General features: G+C 42.8%; 1 protein-coding gene across 1 annotated transcript; it reads right to left on the reverse strand.

The window, feature by feature from the left end:
* Positions 1 to 391: 391 nt before the first annotated feature.
* trib1 (tribbles pseudokinase 1) lies at positions 392 to 7,720 on the reverse strand. Its single transcript, XM_003444147.5, has 3 exons — positions 6,959 to 7,720; positions 5,870 to 6,162; positions 392 to 3,018 (listed from the first exon to the last, which is right to left on the reverse strand). Exons 1-3 carry the CDS (start codon positions 7,277 to 7,279, stop codon positions 2,544 to 2,546), a joined length of 1,089 nt encoding a protein of 362 aa, XP_003444195.2. The 5' UTR covers positions 7,280 to 7,720; the 3' UTR covers positions 392 to 2,543.
* Positions 7,721 to 22,043: the final 14,323 nt, after the last annotated feature.

The raw sequence follows: 22,043 nt of genomic DNA on the forward strand, positions 1-22,043 counted from the left end.
GGTTACTGCTGAAGCTGGAGAAAAAGAGAATGAGAGCAGCGCTTATGCTCCCCCTTGTGTATTCCAGGAAAGAAACACTGACCCACTATTGACATTTGTGTGTTTGAGGAGTTAAATGTTACATTACACAAAGGTCAGAGAAGAGTAAACGGCTAGAGGCAGAGATGGAGAAAGCGGGAGAGGCAGTTTTTCTTTTCCTCGGTTCTTTTCTCTTGCAAAAATGAAATTGAAAGCGCTGAGGGAAATCGCATTGTTCTCTCTCACGGTGATGAAGAGCGGCGCTGAGAGAATTCTTCCAGGAAAACCTCCGAGGCACGCATCAGAGCCGGGCAGGCGTTAGCATGGCTGTGTGTGTGAAAGACAAGTGGCAGTGATAAATAATAACATGCTGTGAGAATATGAAAAATGTGATCTTTATTCAACAACTCCACACTTATTTCAAATATACATATTTACATATTTTATACAATGAATATAACTCTTGTGTGTAACCTATCCGGACTAAAAATAGCCTCTAGGTTGTGTCACAAATACATAATTCACAGTGCATTATGAAGATTGTGCACCCGTGTCAGTTTACATGTCACATGAAGGCGTGACTCACTCTACATGTATGAAACAGAAACAATATCGTTAACCTCTTAAATTAATTTCGCTGTGAAGGACAATTGCGATTGTCACGAGTCTCCTTCAATCTGGTCTTCTCGAGCAGATGAAAGAAAGAAAGAAACGCGAGATGCTCTATTAGCCTGCTGCGTGACTAAAAAGAAAGAAAAATTAATGCACAACGCTTCTCTGATGTGCCAGATTTAGTACCATTGTCAATAAATTGTACCAGAGCAAAACAGTTGGCGATAATAGCTTGAATGTGGCAGAAACTCTCTATTTGCTTTTCACAAACGAACATAGTGTATCTTAAAGCGAGGTACAAAATGTCACCAACTATGAGGACTAGTCTCCATGGATCCGTAGCTTTCAAAACAAGAAGACATTTTTTTATAAAAGGAAAGGGGGAAGATTTAAAAAAAAATAAAAAAGTACCACTAAAAGAGGTGAAACAGTCTGAACAGAGTCTTCCAGCCAAGGTCAGGACCATTCTCTGCAGACACGCTCAAGTGTTGAGTCATCAACAGACAACCAACATCAAATATCGCCTGACTGCGACTGATTCAGAGTCATTCAGTTTATGAAACACAGTGATACGGGCACAACACTCAGCACACAGCTCGGCTTTTGTTAAAGCAAAACAGGTTCACATAATGTTCCGACACAAATGAACAAAACAGGCTCAACTGCTCAGCTGGGAAAGTCTTCATTTTTCTGCAATGCGTCGGTTTCTAATTTAAGTGCATATTTGGCACATTTCATGGACAAATGCAGATTTTTTTTTTTTTGATTGCATCGGTGCTTGTTTTCCCTTTTTTTTTCTCTTTGATTGAAATCCCACTGAAGCCATCAGGTTCAGGAATTATTCAGTAATCTCTGATGCAGCTGATTCATGTGGCCAAGTGTTTAAAACCAGAGTTGCTCCCAGCATTTAGGTAGTTAAACCAGAAGCATTAGTGTTGGGTTTTAGCTGACGGCAATTGCACACATGCAGGATTTCAGACGTGCTGGATGGACTGATGCTCATATTTGTGTTCGGATTCAACCTTTAGACAAGATATTCAACTTTGAGCTTGTGTCATAAACAGTCTGAACAGTTCTAAATGGTAAAATGACCAAGATGTACTTTTCTCTGTTAGCCATTAACAAGGACTTGTGTCAGCCTCGTGTGTGTGTGACGAGCTCTTACCATTTTTCTGCCAGTCTTACACCAGTAACACCCTGCCTGTCTCAACCTTCTGTGCGTGGTGTGAAATTTGTAAATGCGCTCCATTTGCAGAGACAGTGCCAGATTGGCAGTGAGACACCTTTGTAGTGTCCCGCTGAGGATGACACATCAGTCCTCTGCTATCCATCTTTCTCACTTTATGTCACTGTCTGCTTCAAGACGTCAAGCTCGTGCTTGGCCGTCCTCGAGCTGATCGGTGAGTCAGCTGGTGAAGCCTGCAGTCTGGTCAGAGAGTGAGAGGAACAACATCCTGGTCTCCTCGCCTCACGCTCGAGATTCAGCTAATGCTTTATGAAGCCTCATGAGTTCACGCTGAGAGCAAACATCGATGACTACTCTCCGACTGGGTATTAAATTCCCGTGACACGCTCGCAGAAGCCTGTGGAGATTTTTTTTTTTTTTTTAAACACGATCTGGCTTATTTCTGTCATGGTTAATTCTTCTAGCACCAAATAATTTCCAAATCACACATACAGAAACACAATGAGTGATCATTGTGAACAATGCCCTTAGCGAGTAACATGTATACGACAACAAAATACAGTACAGTAAGATTTTGTAGAAAGCTCGAGGGTGTATGTACACACAACAGTACACAAATGGGTTTCTAAAAAGTGCCAATGTAAAAAAACAACAACAAAAAGAACAAAACAACAATGAATCCCTCATAGTTTGTTTTGGTCCCTCAGTCAGACTCAAATCGAATCCGTCAGCAGAAGAGGTTGTCGTCCTCTTCCGCATCAAAGGATGGCACCGTTTGTTCGGCCGAGCTTACTTCCTGGTCACCCAGCGCCGCTTCCCGGGACGATGGCGGCACGTGGAACCACGGGTGGGCGAGCAGCTCAGTTGCTGTGAGTCTCTCAGAGGGTTCTTTCCTCAGCAGGCTCTGGAGGAGACACTTGGCCTTGGGAGACAAACCTTCAGGCAAACAGCACTGGCCTCTGCGAATTTTGGAAAAAAGTGTGGCCGGGTCCGGGTCGTGGAAGGGGTAGCGGCCGACCAGCATGGTGTACAGCATGACCCCGAGGCTCCACATGTCGGCCATCTTGCCGGAGTAAGGCGTGGAACCGCTGAGGATCTCTGGGCTGACGTAGGCAGGGCAGCCGTGGGTGTCTGACATAGAGTCATCCTTGGGGTCTTCCAGGACGCGGCAGTCCTCAAGGCTTTCTAGTCTCACCTGTGTCCTGTAAAGGAAGTCAAAAACAAGGTCAACATATCTGAAATGGACTTCAATAGCGCAAAATGTCAATATATGTATGTTTGAGTCAAACTGCTATCCCACAAAAATAACTACAAGAGAGGGCTTTAATTTTACAGTAAAGCAGGACAAGTACAGTGTGTTTCCTTCCTCTAGCTTTAATCTGTGCAACAGACAGATGGACAGACAGTTTTACACACACACACACACAGAAGTGAACTTACTACGACCTAAGTGCGCCACTGTGATTCCCGTTTAAGAAGCAGAGCTGCCTAAGCAAATTTCCAATGACTTCCTGGCACTCACATGGTCATGTAAACACACATATAAATACACTACACCAACACCCCCCTCCTCCTTCCTTACTCTCACACACACAATGCTATATTTAGCCAAGTTAATGACAGGACGTACATTTAGTCCTGCAGCAGAGCAACTAAGACTGTGAGAGCATATTTTTTTTTCAGGATGAGGTACTCACCACTGAAACGCTCTTGCGCAAAGATAGAACATTTGATGGGAAACTTTTGCCATTTCCATGGGCAAAAAAATATGTCATGCATTTTTCTATGTTTTTTTCCTTTTTACAGCAGCAGATACAGACTGTTTTTAGTTCTAATTTAATTTGTGTATAATGACTGGGGGGGATTTCACCAAGTGAAACGCACATAAAGAGTTCTGTTGTATCTCAGTCTCGGGGGTTCGCCCCAGTGAGACACTTGAGATGTCAGACGGACTGACTGCAGACAAAGAAAAAGCCACGGAGAGAGGATGAAAAGAGTGACAGCCAGAAGGACCAAGACGGAAAAGCAAATGATATTTAAACAGCAAGATAGTGGAGGAGATATGTCAGGAGAGGAGAAAGGAGATGGAGACAGAAAAGGAAACAGAACAGAGAGAGTTAGAGGGGTGGAGAGAATGACTCATCCTACTGTTGAGAGTACATATCTCCTCTCCTCCTCCTCCTCCTCTCTCTCTCTCTCTCTTTCTCTTTCTCGAGCCGAGGCTATCTGCACCTGGGTCCCACACTTGCGGCGCCAGCCATCCCATAATTACCCTCAAATGGCTGTTGCCACATCAGTGACGCACGGGAAGGCTGGCCTGACTGTGAAGCTCTGCATGCTTCAGAGTGCTAGTCACCTTTCCTAAACTGGCTCTCCCAACTGCACTGTGTATGTCTGTGTGTGTGTGCGAGTGTGTGTGCGAATGCAGCTAGCATTTGTCAAAATGTTGTGACTTTCTCTGTCGCTGGCTCGGCCGCTGCATTGTTGGCCAGGACATTGCATCACGGCTTGTGCGCTGGGGTTTGAAAGATGCCTGATTGTGAATTTTGGAGGAATGGATGACGGAATAAATGAGGTCATGCAGAATCGTAAGAGCTCAGTGAGCCTTAAGTTGTTGTCTGTCTGTGTTTGGACAAAAGAGCAAAAGAGGTGATCTCAGGGTGAACAAAGCTGATTTTCTGGAAACGAATACCGCCAAATTCCATTATGTCACGGAGCCGTTTAATGTTATCAGCAAAGCCTGCAGGTTAGTTTTTCAAAGTCACGACAGGATGCTTTTTAGGTTTTTTTGTTTTTGTAGTGGCGCTTTGAAATGTTACCATTAAAAGTGCACAGAGAAGTCTGAATGAGAAAAAAAAGATGCCGTCACCACACATCTTCACGGGTCGAGCGGGTCAGCCTACCAACATTAATGTTGCAGTGCCGTCGCTCCGTTGCCGAAATACTGAATTGCCGGCAACAAGCCACTTGAACTCGCAATGGACCGCAGCTTTACAGCTCTGAATGCGCGAACATGCATGTACGGACACATGCACTCGCACGAAGAAAAAAAGAAAAAAGCTGTGCAACACCCCCCTCCCTCCCCTCTTCCCCTCTGCCCATATACACAGTGACTCATCGCTCTGCAGCCATATAGCTATCAGAGGGACGCGACTAACTTCAACTTCTCTCACTGGCTGTCTGCTCTCATTCATCGACTGTAACCCAGCTAACCCAGAGGTCATGACTGGAGAATGTTACTGTTCAAAAGTCTCCATGAAAAAGGCCCTTTGGAGAGCCGGATTGAGGGGGTGGAGGAGATCAGTGGACGCTTACAGAAAAGAGAGTGACGCAAGGGCAAAGAGGCGACAAACAGTTTTGCAAGCATGGATTTTGTGTATCTTCCTGAACTATATCTGGCACTGGGAGATGCAGGCATTTAGATGTGTGTGTGTGTGTGTGTGTGTAGGTGTGTGTGTGTGGGCGCAGGTTCAAAGCATACTACTTCATGGATGTAAGTGAATGAAATTTTTCTGGACACGCCAGTTATCCTGCAGCATTGCTATGATGTAATTTATTAATAAATGATGAGTAATAAATGCATTCTAAGATATAGACCACAGAAGGTATGATTTTCTCATTCAGCAGCCTCGTCTCGCAGCTCTGCCAAACTGCCACCCACCACATTCACACATGCTTGCCTGTGCACGCGCACGCACACACACACACAAGCATGCAAAACAAACACACAACACTGCATACAAAGAGACACATCGAGAGTGAAATAGGGAGACAGACAGAGAGGGCGAAAATCTGGGAAGCTAAGCAGTCTGCCTCCACAAGTACAGAACCTCCTACTCTATCTGTGCCCACATTGATATCTGCACACATGGCCTGTGCGTGTATCAGCTGCTGCTGTCTTCACTCTGTGTCTTCACTGGCATGTACCACTACACTACACGTTTGAGAGCATTCAAATAAATCTGTATAGCTGAGATCGGTGTTAAGGACTGAGAGCAATTCGAGACTCGTGACAGGTGAATCTGATGCTGCAGTAGGACTTTAAATCCTCACCTTTTGTCATCAGCGAAGACAAACTTGCGTAATTTCAGGTCACCCAGCACAATGCCTGCCTGGTGGCAGTGGGCTACGGCCAGGGCCACCTGACGGAAGAGCCTGCAGGCATGTCCCTCGTCCAGTCGGCGACAGCTCTTTACCAAAGTGTGCATGTCCCCAAAGTCTTTATCCAGGAACACGTAGGCCTTGCGCTCACCGAGGATGATGTCCCTGATGCCGGCCACATTCTTGTGTGCTGGTAGAATACCATAGGCTCTGATCTTTTCCTGGTATACCCCCATATCAAAGACCTGGAAGAAAGATGGGAGGAAAAGGAGGGATGCATGATGGAAATTAGAAAGATGGTTAAGGAGAAGAGAGAGAGTGAGTGTGAGGAGGAGGAGGAGGAGGAAGAGGCAATAGGTCAGTATGTTCTTAATGATCATCTAAGTAAACAACCATGAAAATTTGGCAGCGACATAAAAAAGGCTTGGGATATGCTTTGATTCCAGCTCAATACATTGCTTTTGCAAGCGCATGACAAATGAATCATCAAAGCGTGAAGCGATTAACTTTATTAATCAACAAAGCCAAACGCCTGCAGGTCTATGATGCAAAATAAACAGGGATATGGAACAGTGGAGGACCCTGTCCTTATCGGGAAAGATCCTTATCACGAGAGCCTTTTTTGCCTCACATGTTTGCATTTTTGTGTGTCACAGCGTGGCGTACTGCGATGACGTGTATGCAAATGAGCCCAGTTGACAGACACAGTGCGAAGCACCGGTGCCAAGGATTGGTGGGCTTCAGTATGATAGGCTGAATTTCCACAATACAAAACAGGCAACATAGGGTTTGCCTGCTGTTCCACGTCGTGTAAAAATGAAAGGAGCCTTATCAGGTTCAGACATTTGAAAAAAATTAAAAATATGTATATAATGAAGTAAGACTTTTATTACGCAAATCGTGACACATTTCGCGTGAGAATGACATCTGGTGAAAAAGTCAGCCAAATACGGATGACATGTCAGACAGGGTATTGGGCAACGGGATGTCTTGAAACATCATTCATTCAAAGAAATTGCACAATGACTGGATTGCGCATACCTTACACAGTAGCTCATCACCAGTATCGGTGTTCATCGCGCTGTGCATGCACTCCCGGTCCGCCAGAGGTAGAAGTAGATACGATCCTATGCTGGATGGTCCCTGGTGAGTCGGTGGGACAGAGGTTAAGCCGGGGCTGACCGGGGATCCGGGAGAGGTGCCAAGGAGTCCCTGCGTGTCCCCCGCCTCGGCGCTCAGCCGGGCGCATTTGGCCGGCGGCTGATCGTCTGAGTCCAGCCGCTTGTGCGCGAGTCTCCCCGCGCGGATGCAAGGTGCCCGGCTGCTCCACTGCAAGTTCATCCTGATAGGCCGATTCACCATGAAAGCAAAAAAAAGAAGAAGCGAGGTCCGTCTGCTTTTAGATGCTCCCTTTGACGGTTAAAATAAGCTACAAACTGTGCTCTCCATTTCTCCGTAGAAGACTCAGGACTGGTGACACATAAAAGAAACTTCAGCGGATTTTGGTAATAATCCAAATCGACGTCCTTCTGTAGAGTGAGCGCTCGTGGCTTCTGAGGTCTGTGTACTTTTGGTGAGAGGAAAAAAATCCGATCCCTCAGAGCCCAGAGTCAGTGTTTGTTAGAGAGAGAGGGAGAAGAGAGAGAGAGGAAAAAAGAGAGAGGACACAGAGAGAAAGAGAGACCGCCTCACACTCAAAGAGTGGCTGAGAGTGAGCGAGCTCCAGTGATGTTGAGCTCTGAGCTCAAACACTCCGCCCGACCAGTCCAGCCTCCTGGTGACACAACCATTGAGCAATCCTGCTCAGCGCGGCTCTGATGACACTACCCACTGTATTAGCTTTCTCAGACGACTGCGTGAGCATATGCTTCAAACATTATTTATTTATTTTTCCTAACCAGTGTGTCATGAATCTTCAAATTCCCCCATAAGAGTTTTTTGCTGATATCAAGGAACTTGAGGAACTGATGAGAGGAGTGAAGAAATCATCTGTTACTTATCAGCTGCCTCATCAAGCATGCACATGTTTTAGGCAATAATTAACAATCCTTGAAGCACCTTGTCTGACTCAGTTGTTCCTTAGTGTTCGGCTCTTATTGCCCTTTATTGCCAGTTGTAACATTTTCTCCACAGACCTCTGCGTGGCACCGGAACTGTTTGCTCTCTAAACGCTGGGCTTCAGGTGTGAACCAGCCCATACAAAAAGCTTCAGTGTGCTAGCTTGAACTCTGGCTTTAACAACACCATGATATTTTCCCATGCTGGGCCTGTGGATATGACTCACCCCCATAAAGCTGTAGTTTTGTTGGGCTATAAGAACTCACAGAAAAATATGCCAGCTTGGCTCTGTAAACAACATCATAGCAGCCAGGCTAAGGTGAAACCACTTGTACATCAAGCACCCCTACCAAAGGAGCCAAATGCTGTGCAATTCTTTATGAGAATTATGCAATGATATTGAAAAAAAAATAATAATCAAGTGAACGATGGACCGTTAAGAATTCAAGGGTGAAGTGCAGGATATAGTCAGTTTGAAAAACATTCCTGTGATGAGCGCTGAGACGAGTCGTGTTGGGCAATTATAAATGTGCATGTTTGTGTGCGTTTGTTGGGGTGTGTACACACGCGTGACCATGCGCGTGTTGCGCAAGAGTTCTCTTTTTCCACTGCTTTATGTTGAACGAGCACAGTGGCTGCAGCAGAGGCTCACTGAGCATTCACTGAAAACACAGAGCACCAGCTGGCCTGTGTGCGCGTGTGCACCGTCAAAACTCTTTAGTGCGGCCAATCCTGCCAATCAGAAGCAGGCCGTTCCCAGTCGTTTCTTTTCACATCTCTAACACGGTTCCTTCCACAACATGTCACACACTTAACCGGGTCACAGCGGTTGGGCACAGCTTGACTCAAAAAGGTCATGCAAACCTGTTTCTGCAGGCTGTCCAAACATGGATGAGCTGCAGATTCCATAGGAATGATGGCTGTTATTTTTAGGCCTTGCATTCTTTCTTTGCGCGGTGGTCGTCCTACGAAAAAGGTGACTCACTCAACTGATTGATGCATGCGTGTCTCTATGAGCAAGTGTCTTTGTCATGCTGCTGAGCAGGCAAGGGAACAGGTTTCCTCTCTTTCTGCCTTCCCTCTTTCTCTTTTTAAGAAGTTGAACAAACAGGATGAGCAGTCACTGTGGGAATGGGAGGCAGAGGTACTGAAGGTTTATTGTTATGTGACATCAAAGTGATTATGTGTGTTTGGAGTCTGTTTGTGCGTGACACGGTGTTTAGGAGGATACTGGAAAAGCTGACTTATTTGTGTTGGCTGTGATTAAAAAAAGCTTGTGTGTGCATGTAATGTCACATTTTGTATCAGTGTAACTGAGAGTTCACGCTGGAATCACATCACGCAAAGTCACATCAAGATATGTGGGCTGTGGATTACACAATATAGATTTTATTGCCGAACAGCAGGTTGTAGCAGTATATATAGCCGGTCAGCCAGTGTGTGCCTCATGGTGTGTGTGGGTATGTGTATGTATACGGTGCCTGAGTAGGAGTGTTACTGAGTAGCCAGTGAGCTAGAAGTGAAAACAGTATTCAGGGCATGATCTTCCTTGTTATAATTAGCTGAGTCACTCACCACTGGCAGCAATAAAGAGAGACTGGGAATTGATCTGCTCTGAGAATAGTTCAAGTCTGATCTGGCTGACATCCAGCCATCACTGTGGGTTACTTTTCATTCATGCTCATTTTTACCAACGTACACAGACACATGCAATTAACGGAGCTGCAGATGTGAGACAGTAACTCAAGTTAGATGTATAGTCACCTGAATCACTCCTGACTGCCTGCTTTAAACTACCTCTTTCTGTTGATACTTTAGATGCTTCATAATAATTTAAAAAAACAGTTAAATCTTCCGTATGTTATCAGTGTTAAACATGACGAGTAAACAGTCAGCATGTTTCTTTCATGTGTGTTTTAAATTTATTTTACTAGCAAAACTGTTACTGGTTAGTTTACTGTTTTGTAATATGTTAAAAAAAAGATTTCTTTTTATTTAGAACGGTATTATTTTTCTTATTTTGACCCAAAAAAGCAACATCGATGAAATGACTGAGAGGATAAATAACTGTCAAACTGAGCCATACATACTGCACTTTACTCGCATCTATAGCCAAATTAGAATCACCAGTTGACCTAACATGTATTTCTCTGGACTGTGGGAGGAAGCCAGAATACCCGGAGGTAACCTATTCTAACACAAGGACAGCATGCAAACTCCACACAGAAAGGCCCCGCAGCCAGGATCTGAATGAAGAACCTCTGCGCTTGTGTTACCCACTGCACCAATGAATGCTAGCGTCTATTGACATAACCTGACTTCATGCAATTGAAGGAGAAACATCTGTTAGCTATCTTGATGGTGACACCACAGAAATGGTCCCGTTATCGCACGTTTGTTGAGTTCAGTTAAGTAATTTAGCATTAATCTTTTTCTATTAGTTGTTTTGGAGACAGACGCGAGCATGTTTGGTCATGTCTGACAAGCAAACACATACTTGGTTAGCCAGGTGCACCCGTAGAGTCCATTCATGCATTGCAGAGAAACAAACAAACTTTGACTGAACATTGACCGAAGCACTGTTACTAAACTTGACACAAAACTATTCATATCCTTTTCAGTTAATTGCATGAAAACTGCTCCAAAAGCATCCCGACAGTGAAAAAAACGGAGATCCAGATCAGTCACGCTAGCAGGCTAGCAAACAGCTAGTGACTGGATAAGCACCCACTTAAAAGGGGATACACCACTTTTTGCAAAGCTTTACGATTTAAAATATTTTGAATCTTCTATACATATTTACCTGATGTAAAGCCCCAAACCTTTTTTTCCCAGCATGTTTATTTCAACTGTAAAGTCTGACATTTTGAGACAGGAACTGACCCAAACGTGCCACTTTCACTTTCATTTTTAATTTTAATTTTTTCGTTTACATCTATTGTTTGTAGTATGCACGTATTTGCTAACATTGTTAAAATTATTATCATTGATTTTAGTGACTGCACCGCAAATCTTAAACCCCTCCCCCAGAAAACTCCTCTGCAGCAAAGAAAAGCTGATCTGTATTTCTCTGACAAAGTAACAGCTTCACAAAGTTCATGATATCAGGTAAGTATAATTACAGCTGAACTTGGATCCTATTCTTGTAAATCTGGAAGAAGCAGAAGGAAGTAGGGACATTATATGAGTCTTTTCACAAGCCAATCATTTCCACTGTTGGTATCATGCAGCTTGTTTTCTTTTATGACATTTGTAAAGTAGAATTTGTTTTCTCCAAATGTCTGGTTGTCTGCCATTACCATTGTTTCTCTGGCCGGCTGACAGTTTGCTATGAATGCTGAATTAGAGTGTGGGAGATAGAAGTGGGCCAGTGGATTTTAAACTGCATGCTTACAATAAAAAATTATTGCCTTTCTATTCTGTCAAGATAAAAATTCTGCCTCTAAAACAAAAAAAATGGTCTAAAAGCATTCAGTACTCCTCTTTTCTAGTGTCTATTCTCACATAAGCTCCCAGATTGTGAACTGCGTGAACTCAAGTGTTGAGGTCCCAACCAAAATTAGCCATCAATCCGCAACAATCATTTCTACTGAATATGCTCTATATTTTTACAACCTAGACTGACCTCAAGGACAATCAATCAAACCAGGAGCTGAGATGGAGATTGTTTCATGTGGAAGGACTCCAGACTGTAGTCTGGCCAAAAATTTCTGCCGTCCTTGTTAGTTATCCCAATCTGTCCATCACGTTTTCTTTCATCTTTTGGGTTGAGACACGGTTGGTTAGCTTAGACTCACCGGCTCCTTGGCAGCACAGATATTTGTGCTATTCAATCCCAGGTTAGGTTTCATGCATCCTTTTAATTTTTACAATATGCTCAGCTCAGGTTTTATAGCATTAATTGTTTTTACACTGGAACACACCCCGACACATTGTTCCCCTGTGATTGAAAACATTTGTTCTCACACAGGGGAGTTGTCATATTTGCACATACTCAGCACAAAGCCTTCCCCAAATGTCTTCTGAGAAGCTGTAAAGTTAAGCTGAAAAATTAAATTCTTCATCTGCTGTCCACAGAGTGTTCACATGAAGTGCTATGTAATGTTAATATGTCTTTTGTGGCTGACAGTTCTTGTAAATGAATGATTGGCAAAGCAAACCTACATGCTTTGTCATCTTTTTTGTGGTTCAGAAGGCAGGAAGTTCCTTTAAATGTTTTTTCTTTGTATATTTTGTCATATTAAGAGCCTGAGTTGAAGGCATCTGGGTTTTGTTTATAGGTTTTTGAAGACCTTGCAATGAAGGCGCTTCTTCAGTTTTACCAGCTGATAGGGAGTCCCAGGATTTAACCCTGTGTTCTGAGAGTCGCCAACCATGTCCTCATCTGAGTTGTTAGGGTTGCAAGAGCCAAGGTGTGACTTCTTTGTGAAACTTTGATAGTCTGATAAAAAGACCACCTCCAAGGTGACAGATCCATGAGAGATCCATGTAGGTATTCCCTATCAGTCTTCAGAACTAAAGAAGCCTCTCAGATGAGAAAGCAAACATCTTCAAGTCAAGCACTCAAGACTGCCATGATCTTCCTGACTGAGAACCTATAATATTTTTCTTCTTCAAATTTCCGACCAAATAGTACTGATATGTTGTCACAAAGCACTCATAACCTGCACAAACTAAGGGGATCAAGGCATTGTTTTAGTTTAACATTTATTTTACATTCACAGGAGTTAATTGCAGTAGGTGCAAGACCTGTTATCAAGATGGACGCGTAACCCTCCTGAACAAAAGCTATAAACATATTTAGAAGAATCAAGTAGGCGTTAGCTTTCGTCTAGAAGTGCAGTGCAAAAGGCATGTTTAGAGGTGGAGGCAATAACCTGTCAGCAGTTTCGTGGGGCGTGGAGTTATCTCCAACAGTGTAAATCCACAAATGACTTTTAGGGCAGTGTGTTGTCCAGAGCACAGGTGTAGTATTTGACCATAGTTGGGAACGGCTTCTTCAGACCTTTCAGTGTAGTAAACATAACCTGAGGTTATTGATATGAGTTCTGCTTTGAGCAAAGAAAGTTTTTTGGTTATTACATGATGGGTAGATACACTAGCTATAACATGGTTGGTCTACAGTTTTTTCTGGTTTAACCAGTTTGAGATCTGGTGATCATGTAGGCCATCACTACTCAACCTATGGCCTGTGGACCGAATCATGGCCCACTATAGGCTCTTGTCTTGGCTGCTGATCAATTTGTAATTGTAAAGATGTTTTTGACGTGACTGAGGATGTATGAAGTCTTTTGGACCAAAAAACCCCAACTTTGTAGCTTTTGAATGCAGTGAAATATATTATTCTATATATACACTGACCTGCCACTTAATTAGGTACACCTCGGCAGCTGCTCATTGATGCAAATATCTAATCAGCCAATCACATGGCAGTAATCTAAGTATAAGTATTCAGACACGGTCAAGACACCCTGCTGAAGTTCAAGCTGAGCACCAGAATGAGGAAGAAAGTGAGTATAAGTGAGTTTGCTGGTGCCTGAGTATTTCAAAAACTGCTAATCTACTGGGATTTTCCCACACAGCCAACTCTAGGGTTTACAGGGAATGGTACACCAAGCAGCTGTTCTCTGAATTAAAATTTCTTGTTAATATCAGAGGTCAGAAGAAAATGACCAGCCTATAATTCACACAGGCTCACCTAAAGTGGACAACAGAAGACTGGAAAAAGCATTACCTGGTCCAATGCAACATGCAGATGGTAGAGTCAGAACTAGGAGTGAACAACCTGAAACATTAATCCATTCTGCCTTGTATGGTTCAGGCACTGAGTGATTTTCTTTGATTATTTTTAATTAATTTTTGTTTATTAACCAGCTACTTGGCCTCTGAGCCTTTTCCATTAACTAGTTCACCTGGTTGAGAAGATAACTCATGCATTGGTGTTTAAAAATCCTTATGAGTAACTCTGTAACCCAGACTCTACTAACACAATAAACTCATGCTTGTAGTTGAAAGCAGGCTGGTGTAACTAGCTGATTATTTTTTTTGTGACTATATAAGCAGCACTAATAATCACACAAGACAAACACAAAATAGCTTAAAGATCCTACGATCTTACACATAAGAGGCTAAAATGACTTTGAAGATGAAAGAAGTGCACTGTGTGAGAAAATGGGAATTACGTTCACCCACTGTAACCCACCAAACTCAAAGCGAAACAGCGCAGTTATCCTTTCTTGGTGCAATAACGCAATTTAACTGGAAAACTCACATGTATCAGGCAACCCCCCTTAAGCCCTACATCAGCAGAATTTCATCTGAAAAGCTCAGCTCACTTCCCTTCAGGTCCCAAGAACAAAAATTTCACAACTCTGTGTTTATCAGTCACTCTTCGACACATGATTTCACTGAAATAGCTCGTCTTACTCTCAGAGTTCCACTCCAGGATGACTCAAGGGGTTTCCTGTTGTTAATGGGAAGTGAATGACAATTGTGTATGCATGTGTGTGTGTGTGCTGTAGCCACAAAACACACACGTCACCACCATACTGTCTCCGGCCTATCATTGAGGTTGCACAAGCAGCCTTTGCTCAGACAGGCCGAGTCCGTGATGTCACTGTCAGTGGAATGAGAAAACACAGCGAAAGGAAACAAGAAGTGCATCGCGTCATTTGTCCGCTCAGTTGAGGAAAAAGTGTCGAGGTAGGGAAGTAGAGGAGACCGATTACAGACCAGTCAAAATTATCAGTCCAGTTGATTTGACGGCCTCTGTGTTACCATAAAGTCACAGCGGCTTTACACTGATTGGCTGAGGTGAGAAAAGTTAAGGGGATCAGCAGAGCCATTAAGATTCTTTTTATGGTTGCATCAACGATAGAGGTGGCCTGCCCCACTGGTAGACCATAGAGACTGTAGCTAAAAATATGTAAATGCCTCTGATTTTCTTCACTTGTCCTTTCTCTTCTTAGTGTTGCCACTCGTACCCTTTCCCCCTGGTGTCACTCGCTTTGATTTATTTTATCGGCCGTGTTAAAAATATTCTTTTACAAACACCACCTCAGAAGATGGCACATGAAAGTGTCATCCATCATTAATCTCCTCTGTGCGGCGTGATGAAAGATAAGCCGTGGCTTTTGTTCAAAAATGGAGCTCGCTTTTAACATACCTGCACAAAATTATATTCATAAGCGAGCAAATCCTCAAGTCTCTTTTCATTTCAATAACCGAGGGTGCAAAGCCCATCCTCCAGCCAAAACATAAGAGGCTGGATCATCATTAATGACACTTCAAGTGAACGAGTGAGACAGATTTACAGAAAAAAAAAAAGATTCGTATTTGTTAGCAATCCCCTCTACAAGTCCCTTAACCCCCAACCTCTTTCCAGAGTGAGTCAACCAGTGGTGAATTTATCAAAGTGTGTGAACACGAGGGGGAGAGAGGAGCTTAGCGTTTGGAAAAAGCAATTAATTGCAGGATAATACCCCATGTAACAGGATTTCAATGACTGTTAGCACTTCTCTGCTCCAAAAGGAGATTTATTCTCATAATCCTATGATGAAAGGGATGGCCAATTATTTCCCATGCATTGGAACACACTGCTTGTACGAGGGCCAGGCCAACGGGAGAAAGAGGAAGCGAGGAGCAAGAGGGAGAGACAAAAGTGTTTGTGTGTATGCATTCGCACTTACCATTCAGGAGGAAAAGACAAAAGTGTCTGGGAGTATACATACGCACTTACCATTCAGCAGGCTACAACAACCTGTCACTCCACAAATTACCTAACGCAGAGCCTTTAATGATATGATTGCGCTACAACTCACGGGAGAGAGATGAAAGCCGAGCATTGCTCCATTAACTGCAGACTGTGTGGCTGCTGAAAATTAGGCCCCGCGTTTCTTGGCATTTCATCAGTTTTAAAGGATGTTGAAAATGTGGGTTAACATTCATGAAGTTTGTATTTGAGTTTCAATGGCAGAATGTCATCATAAAGGAGTACACATGATGTTAGTGAAACTGGCACTCGAATCTTTCAAAGGAATGGATCCATAGGCGTTCGTCCCCGGTGAATTGTGGCGGTACAGCTTGCTAATTAAGGGGAGATTGTAGAGTCAACTGGGGCAAATTAAATCTCAAGAAACATCCGGAACAAAGCCTGAAACAGTTATTTCAGAACTTGCACAAGACCTGATCTGTGAGATCTGCTCACTCAAATAACCAAATGTGGAAGCGCCAAAATGTTATTACTTAATATTGTTGTTACAATAAATTATAAAATGTCTTTTAAAGTCTTTTTTTTAACTTGCATGTGCATGCTGCAAATTAGGCCTTTATTACAGAGGTGGAAGAAGAGGTGTAGACATTATTCTTCGTATGTGTACAGCAAAATTCTGCTGATATATAACACACGTACACATATTCATATATATATGTACTCAAAAATTAAAAGTGACCACTGGACAGTAGTCTGCAACAGTTTACATTAGCATGTGTTTCCTTTTCTTGGCAGCACTACCGGTTACATATCAGATAAGGTAGACAGTATACTTAAGGAGTGCACCATGTAGTCAGCCAGGCTAAAATATTATCATGAGTATCTGAGGCTCCTCAGTGATTTCTGGATTTCACGGTCAGTCGTTCATCTATGCTACATTTATAAATAACACGATGAATGAAAGCATTCCCTTTTTATGTTTCTTCTCCATATTGAACGCATGATTCAAACAGTCATAAAGGAGCAGAAGGAGGAGGAAGAGGAGCAGGAAAAAAAGCCTGGCTACAGTCAGAGATTTTCATCTAGCCAGCGACACAGGATTGGAGGTATCGGTTATGTTTGATTCATAAAAAACACAGACAGAAAATGGACATTTGGAGTTTGCTATTCCTGATGTGAACCATGGCTCTCAAAAATAGACTCTGCTGACTTGCATAAAGTTGTAAATAGTCTGAAATAATCTCCGCTTTAGATATCCATCAGCCCGCACACTTTAGCAATGTGGATAACCTCCCTAGAAATTTGCACTCTAGTGAGATGACTCCAAACTTACAACACTTTGGATTTTGTTAAGTCCAGAATCAAGTTTGAAATCCTTGTCCTCACATAATGGTCTTAAATAAGGCCCCATCTTATCTTAAAGACCTCATAGTACCACATCATCCCAGTGGAGCACTTTGCTCACCCGCAGCTGGTTTGCCTGCCTGTAGGGCATTTAAAAGTAAAATGGGAGGCAGAGCCTTCAGCTTTCAGGCCTCTCTTCTGTGGAACCAGCTCCCTGTTTGGATTACATAGACAGGCACTCTTGCTATTTTTAGGATTAGGCTTAAAACTAACCAAAGCTTATAGTTAAGGCTGGGCCAGGTGACCCTGAATGCTCCCTTAGTTATACTGCACCTCTCTGCATTTATTCATTAGTTACTATTAATCTCTGGCTCTCTTCCAAAGTGTGCTTTGTCCTGTCTCCCTGCCCTCACCCCCAACCAGTCACAGCAGACGTCTGGTGTGACCGGTTGGAGATGCTGGCTCTGGGATTTCCCTCCCAGGACCTGGTTCTGCTTGTTTCTTCCTGGGAGTTTTTCCTTCCCACTGTCGCCAAGTGCTTGTTCATATGATGTTTTTTTTTTCTGTATTATTGTATGGTCTTTGCTTTACAATATAAAGCACCTTGAGGTGAATTTTTTTCTATCTATCTATCTATCTATCTATCTATCTATCTATCTATCTATCTATCTATCTATCTATCTATCTATCTATCTATCTATCTATCTATCTATCTATCTATCTATCTATCTATCTATCTATCTATGGCAAAAACACGAAAACAGGCAAAAGGCCTCAGTTACACATGGCGAGAGACCTGTTGGCGAACCCCTAGCAACATTTGGTTGCTAGGGAATAGTATATATGCCCTCACTGGTTGCCCAGTGGTTGCTGGCTGTTGTTAGCAGATGGCTGACAGTGTTCACAGTTTCACTACTGGTCCAACATTAGTTAGTGGGTCTTTGCAAACAAGTCAGCATACCAAAGATGGACCATGGGTTACAGGCACAATCTGACAGACACCACAGCTTTCTCTTTGCGAACAGTTTTTACCTAGCAACTGAAAGCAGCCTCCTGCCAACTAATGGAGAAATACTCAACCAGTGAGTAACTGGTCTCCAGGACAAAACCATGATTTGACGCTGAGGAAGTGAAGGCTACTAAATTGTTGAAGGATGACAGCACAATCCAGTCTGATATGATCGCCTCTCAGGCTGATGGCTCTTCATATTTTCATGATGTAAAACCAAGTCTAACAGCCTACAGTAAAACCCAGACGGCAAAAGATAGGTCATAATTATCTGGTGCAGGAACAATAAAGACTCAACCTTAGTACAGAGCTCCAGAAGCTGAGTCATCACTACAATTTTAAATGCAATTAATGCAGAATTAACAAAGTTTTCTTTCAACTCTCTAAACTGAAGCGTGTCAGCCTGGGTAAATGCCACCATTGTACACATCGCCATGACATGGCCTTTTTCTACAGATCTCAGCCTCTAGGTCAAGAGGCCCCATTGAGATTATAGTCATACAAATTCTGTTGAATGGTGATTCACTGCACCAAATTTAACCCAGTCAGTTAGACCTGCAGGAAACAGGTTTTGTCTTCATTGCACTGAGCACTGAGTCAGTGTGATGGGATCACTATGGATGCGTGACAGCCGAGTGAACAGCATGTCCTGCAGTGTGTGTCCAGGGACAGACAGCTGCAGATACTTCAGGCAGCTCATCCACTGTTCATCATGGGTGCTGCTGATGTGCTCCCTTCACAGGGAAAGAGCGTGCGCGTTAATGTTAACAGAGCTCGTGCTGACTGAAGGTTGGCCTGTGCGTGTGTGTGTGTGTGTGTGTGTGTGTGTATAGGGTGTGGGCGGAGGTAATTAAGGTGTCAGGAAACATGCATTATTAATCGTAACACGACGTAATAATGGAGAGGCAGCGTGATCTGTCATGCCTTGCCGCTTTAACAGCCCCGGGATTTGTGCGTGTCGTGCGAGCTGGTTTCTCTGAGTTAGAAAGAATACTACAGGAATACACCGTATGTTGTGAATGGGGTCTGCAACTACTTTGCACTGCAGTCTGAAAGCGTGCTTCAGTCTGTGCATCAGTGAGAGTGCAAAACCAATTTTGGGCTTTAGTGCTTCGAACAGCAAGTGTCCCATTTCTGATACTGGTTTTTGGTTCACGAGTTCATTTTTGCCTTTCAAGCTTGCAGCAAAAACAGGCTGCATGGGGCACTCGGTGAATGTAGTCGTGACAGGGCCATCGCGCAAATTAGGACAGAAATGTTCTATTCGTGGCTCAGCGAGCTGAAGAGGAGCTGTGCTTGTTTGCGCCGCAGTGTTGAGACAGGGCTTAGGTGTTAGGCAAGTTACCAGGCTGTGACTCAGTGTTTAGTGTTGATTTTCCCTCAGTGTTTAGTGTTATGTCATTTTCCCTCAGGGTGAATTCTGAAGGGGTTAGGTTGATCTGGTCCTTTTAAATCCTGGTTGAGCAGCGGTGTAACAAACTGAACAAGAGATTTGTGAGGGTTTAGCAAAAGTTATTTTAACAGATCACAAAGTAAGCCAACAGCTGCAAGAAAAGAAGGGGTACAAGAATCTTGTCTTAAAATTTAATTTAAAATAAAACCAAAAGCTCTTTTTAAGATCACTGTACCTACTTTATATAATTACTTCAGGTAAGTGAAGGTATTTACTGGCAATAAGCAGCTACCGCATTCCTGTGATGCATTTGCAAATTGACATGCACATAACTTCAAGACTAAATCCTGGTCCTGCAGCACCACTGTAATCCCTGTAGTACACCAAGCAATAGATTAAAGCCATATTAGTTCTGCTGGGATGGAAAATCCTGGGAATTGATTTTCTAATCAAGATCAGCACAAACAACTGTGTGATTTTCCATGTGTGCAAATCTTTCTTTTTACTGTCCATGTCCCAGGAGATTCATCAGGAACAAAAAAACCAACAAAAAAACCTACAAATGCAATTTAAGTTTTTACATCGGTGGTCTCAAGCAGCCATGGGATATATTTCGTAGTAGCTGAAATAACAAAACTGTACTGTTATCTTCTAGCAAGGTCAACATGAAAATAGTGTCTCAGTGCTGTTTTCTTTCTCTCCTCTTTTTGTCCTCTGATCCTGAGCAGTAGGCAGGGGGTTTGGGGCACTTATTAAATTCAAGAGAAGTGCGAGAAATCTTGAAGCGTTTATCCACCCTGAGGCGTGTTCCATTTTCTGTGGTCTGTGGTGGTGTGAGCGTCTTTGACATGTTATTATTCTTTACCGCGCCTGGCTGTATATCTAAGAGAACAGCTCAAACCTGCATGGAGGTTTGCCTGGAAATAAAGGGTGAAGTGTTCATGGCGTGGAGAGAAGGAGGAGGGAAAGAAAGCTGCTCTTCGGAAATCTCTTCACCTAACTGCTCAAATTCTGCTGAAAACTATCGCTCAAGCTAACCATTTAATCAAAGAAAATCAAAAAGCTCAAACAAGATTATGAAACAAATCATTTCACATCTGCGATGAATATTTATCAATGCTAATTACTCCTTACAAATCCAGAGGGTAGACAGTGTTAGCAGTCCTTCAGGGCTGACAAGCTGAAGCAGCAATGAACAGCAGATTTCTTTGGTGGGCTGACGTTCATCATGCTGTCTGAGCTTCTTCACAATGATAGTTTTTTAGAAGCAGTGGCTATGACAGGTTTCCGTGCCATCACTGAAAAAAGAACAAGAGATGATTACACACATGCACAAAAAAACAACAACAAAAAAAACCAAAGCGAAAAATGCTGGAATGAAATCAATATTTTTTTTCAGCTTGTAAATGAATGTTCACTTGAACTGTGTTCTAAGGAATCTTTCATGATGCTTAAAACAACATTGTGGCATCTCTGGAAACAGGTTTAGTCATCTATTCGCCCGGGAGTTATCTGTGTAAAATAACATACCATTGTCGTGTTTGTGCAGTAAATATGAAGGTGTCCCCAGCAGCTGGTCAACTTAAAGCACATAGCAGAGAAAAAAGATAAAAAAAACCCCTCCCTTATCCCCCCCCCCCTTTTTTTTAAATGAATTAACCTGCTAGCTCCTGTAATTTCTAGTATTGTAAAAGCTTGGGAGCCTAGTGGCTAAAGTGCTGTTTTAGTCTTTGTGGCAGGGGTCTATATTTTAGGGCTACTTCAGGAGATATTTGGTTGAGGACTTCCTGCTCCAGAGTAGGTACCTACTGGAACATCACCGATTGACTAGTAAAGCCCCACTGAGCTCAGCATTTTTACCATTACCATCTTGGTGTTTTGCAACAGCCAGATAGATGACAGGTGGATCTGACTGAAAAAAACCTGCATACTCACATATATGCAACTTGTTAATTAAAAAGCAGGCCCATCCTAAAAGTTTTCCCACTTTTTCCTGCTTTTGGACCTTAATTTAAAAAATGAACATCATCTTATCATGAATAAGACTTGACACCTTCAACTGGTAACATAAACTCCTCAGGGAAGTGTTTACCAAGGTCACAGATCAAGGAAATCAAAAGATCATTTTCTCATAGACTTCCATACAATCAAACTTTTTTTTGTGCCTGTGCTGTTGCCTCCTACTGGCCATTAAATAGAACGCAGGCTTCAAGCACTTAGGTTCATTTTTCTCCCATTTAGAGACGCAAACACATTTGAAAAAGCTAGTAGGCATCTAAAACTTCAACTTAGTTTGACTAGTACACATCCTGTCATGGACTGATTGCGTGTAGCCAATGCTTGCACAAAATAATTGTGTCAATACTACCAAACATACCACAAACAAAACCCAGAAAGCTCCTTTCATACAGATTCTGCGTATTCACATGCAACATTATGCCATTTTCAAGGTCTTATTATGACCTTAGAAATGTAACCTTGATTTGTTGCTTTTTTATAGTCAGACGTCAATGAAAATATCACTTGCTACAGAAGGCAGTTAAAAACACGTCATGTGAATCCTTAGAGAAGACGTTCAGGTCAGCAGCATCGCTGAACTTTCTGTTTGTTT

This window comes from Oreochromis niloticus, linkage group LG22, assembly GCF_001858045.2.
Source record: "Oreochromis niloticus isolate F11D_XX linkage group LG22, O_niloticus_UMD_NMBU, whole genome shotgun sequence".
NCBI lineage: Eukaryota > Metazoa > Chordata > Actinopteri > Cichliformes > Cichlidae > Oreochromis > Oreochromis niloticus.

Excerpts from the sequence above, each read along its gene's own strand:
- trib1 (XM_003444147.5), bottom strand. The coding sequence starts at position 7,279 with ATGGTGAATCGGCCTATCAGGATGAACTTGCAGTGGAGCAGCCGGGCA. Across the intron at positions 6,163-6,958 it reads GTGATGAGCTACTGTGTAAG|GTCTTTGATATGGGGGTATA; the intron begins GTATGCGCAATC and ends TCTTTCTTCCAG. Across the intron at positions 3,019-5,869 it reads GTCTTCGCTGATGACAAAAG|GACACAGGTGAGACTAGAAA; the intron begins GTGAGGATTTAA and ends CTTCCTTTACAG.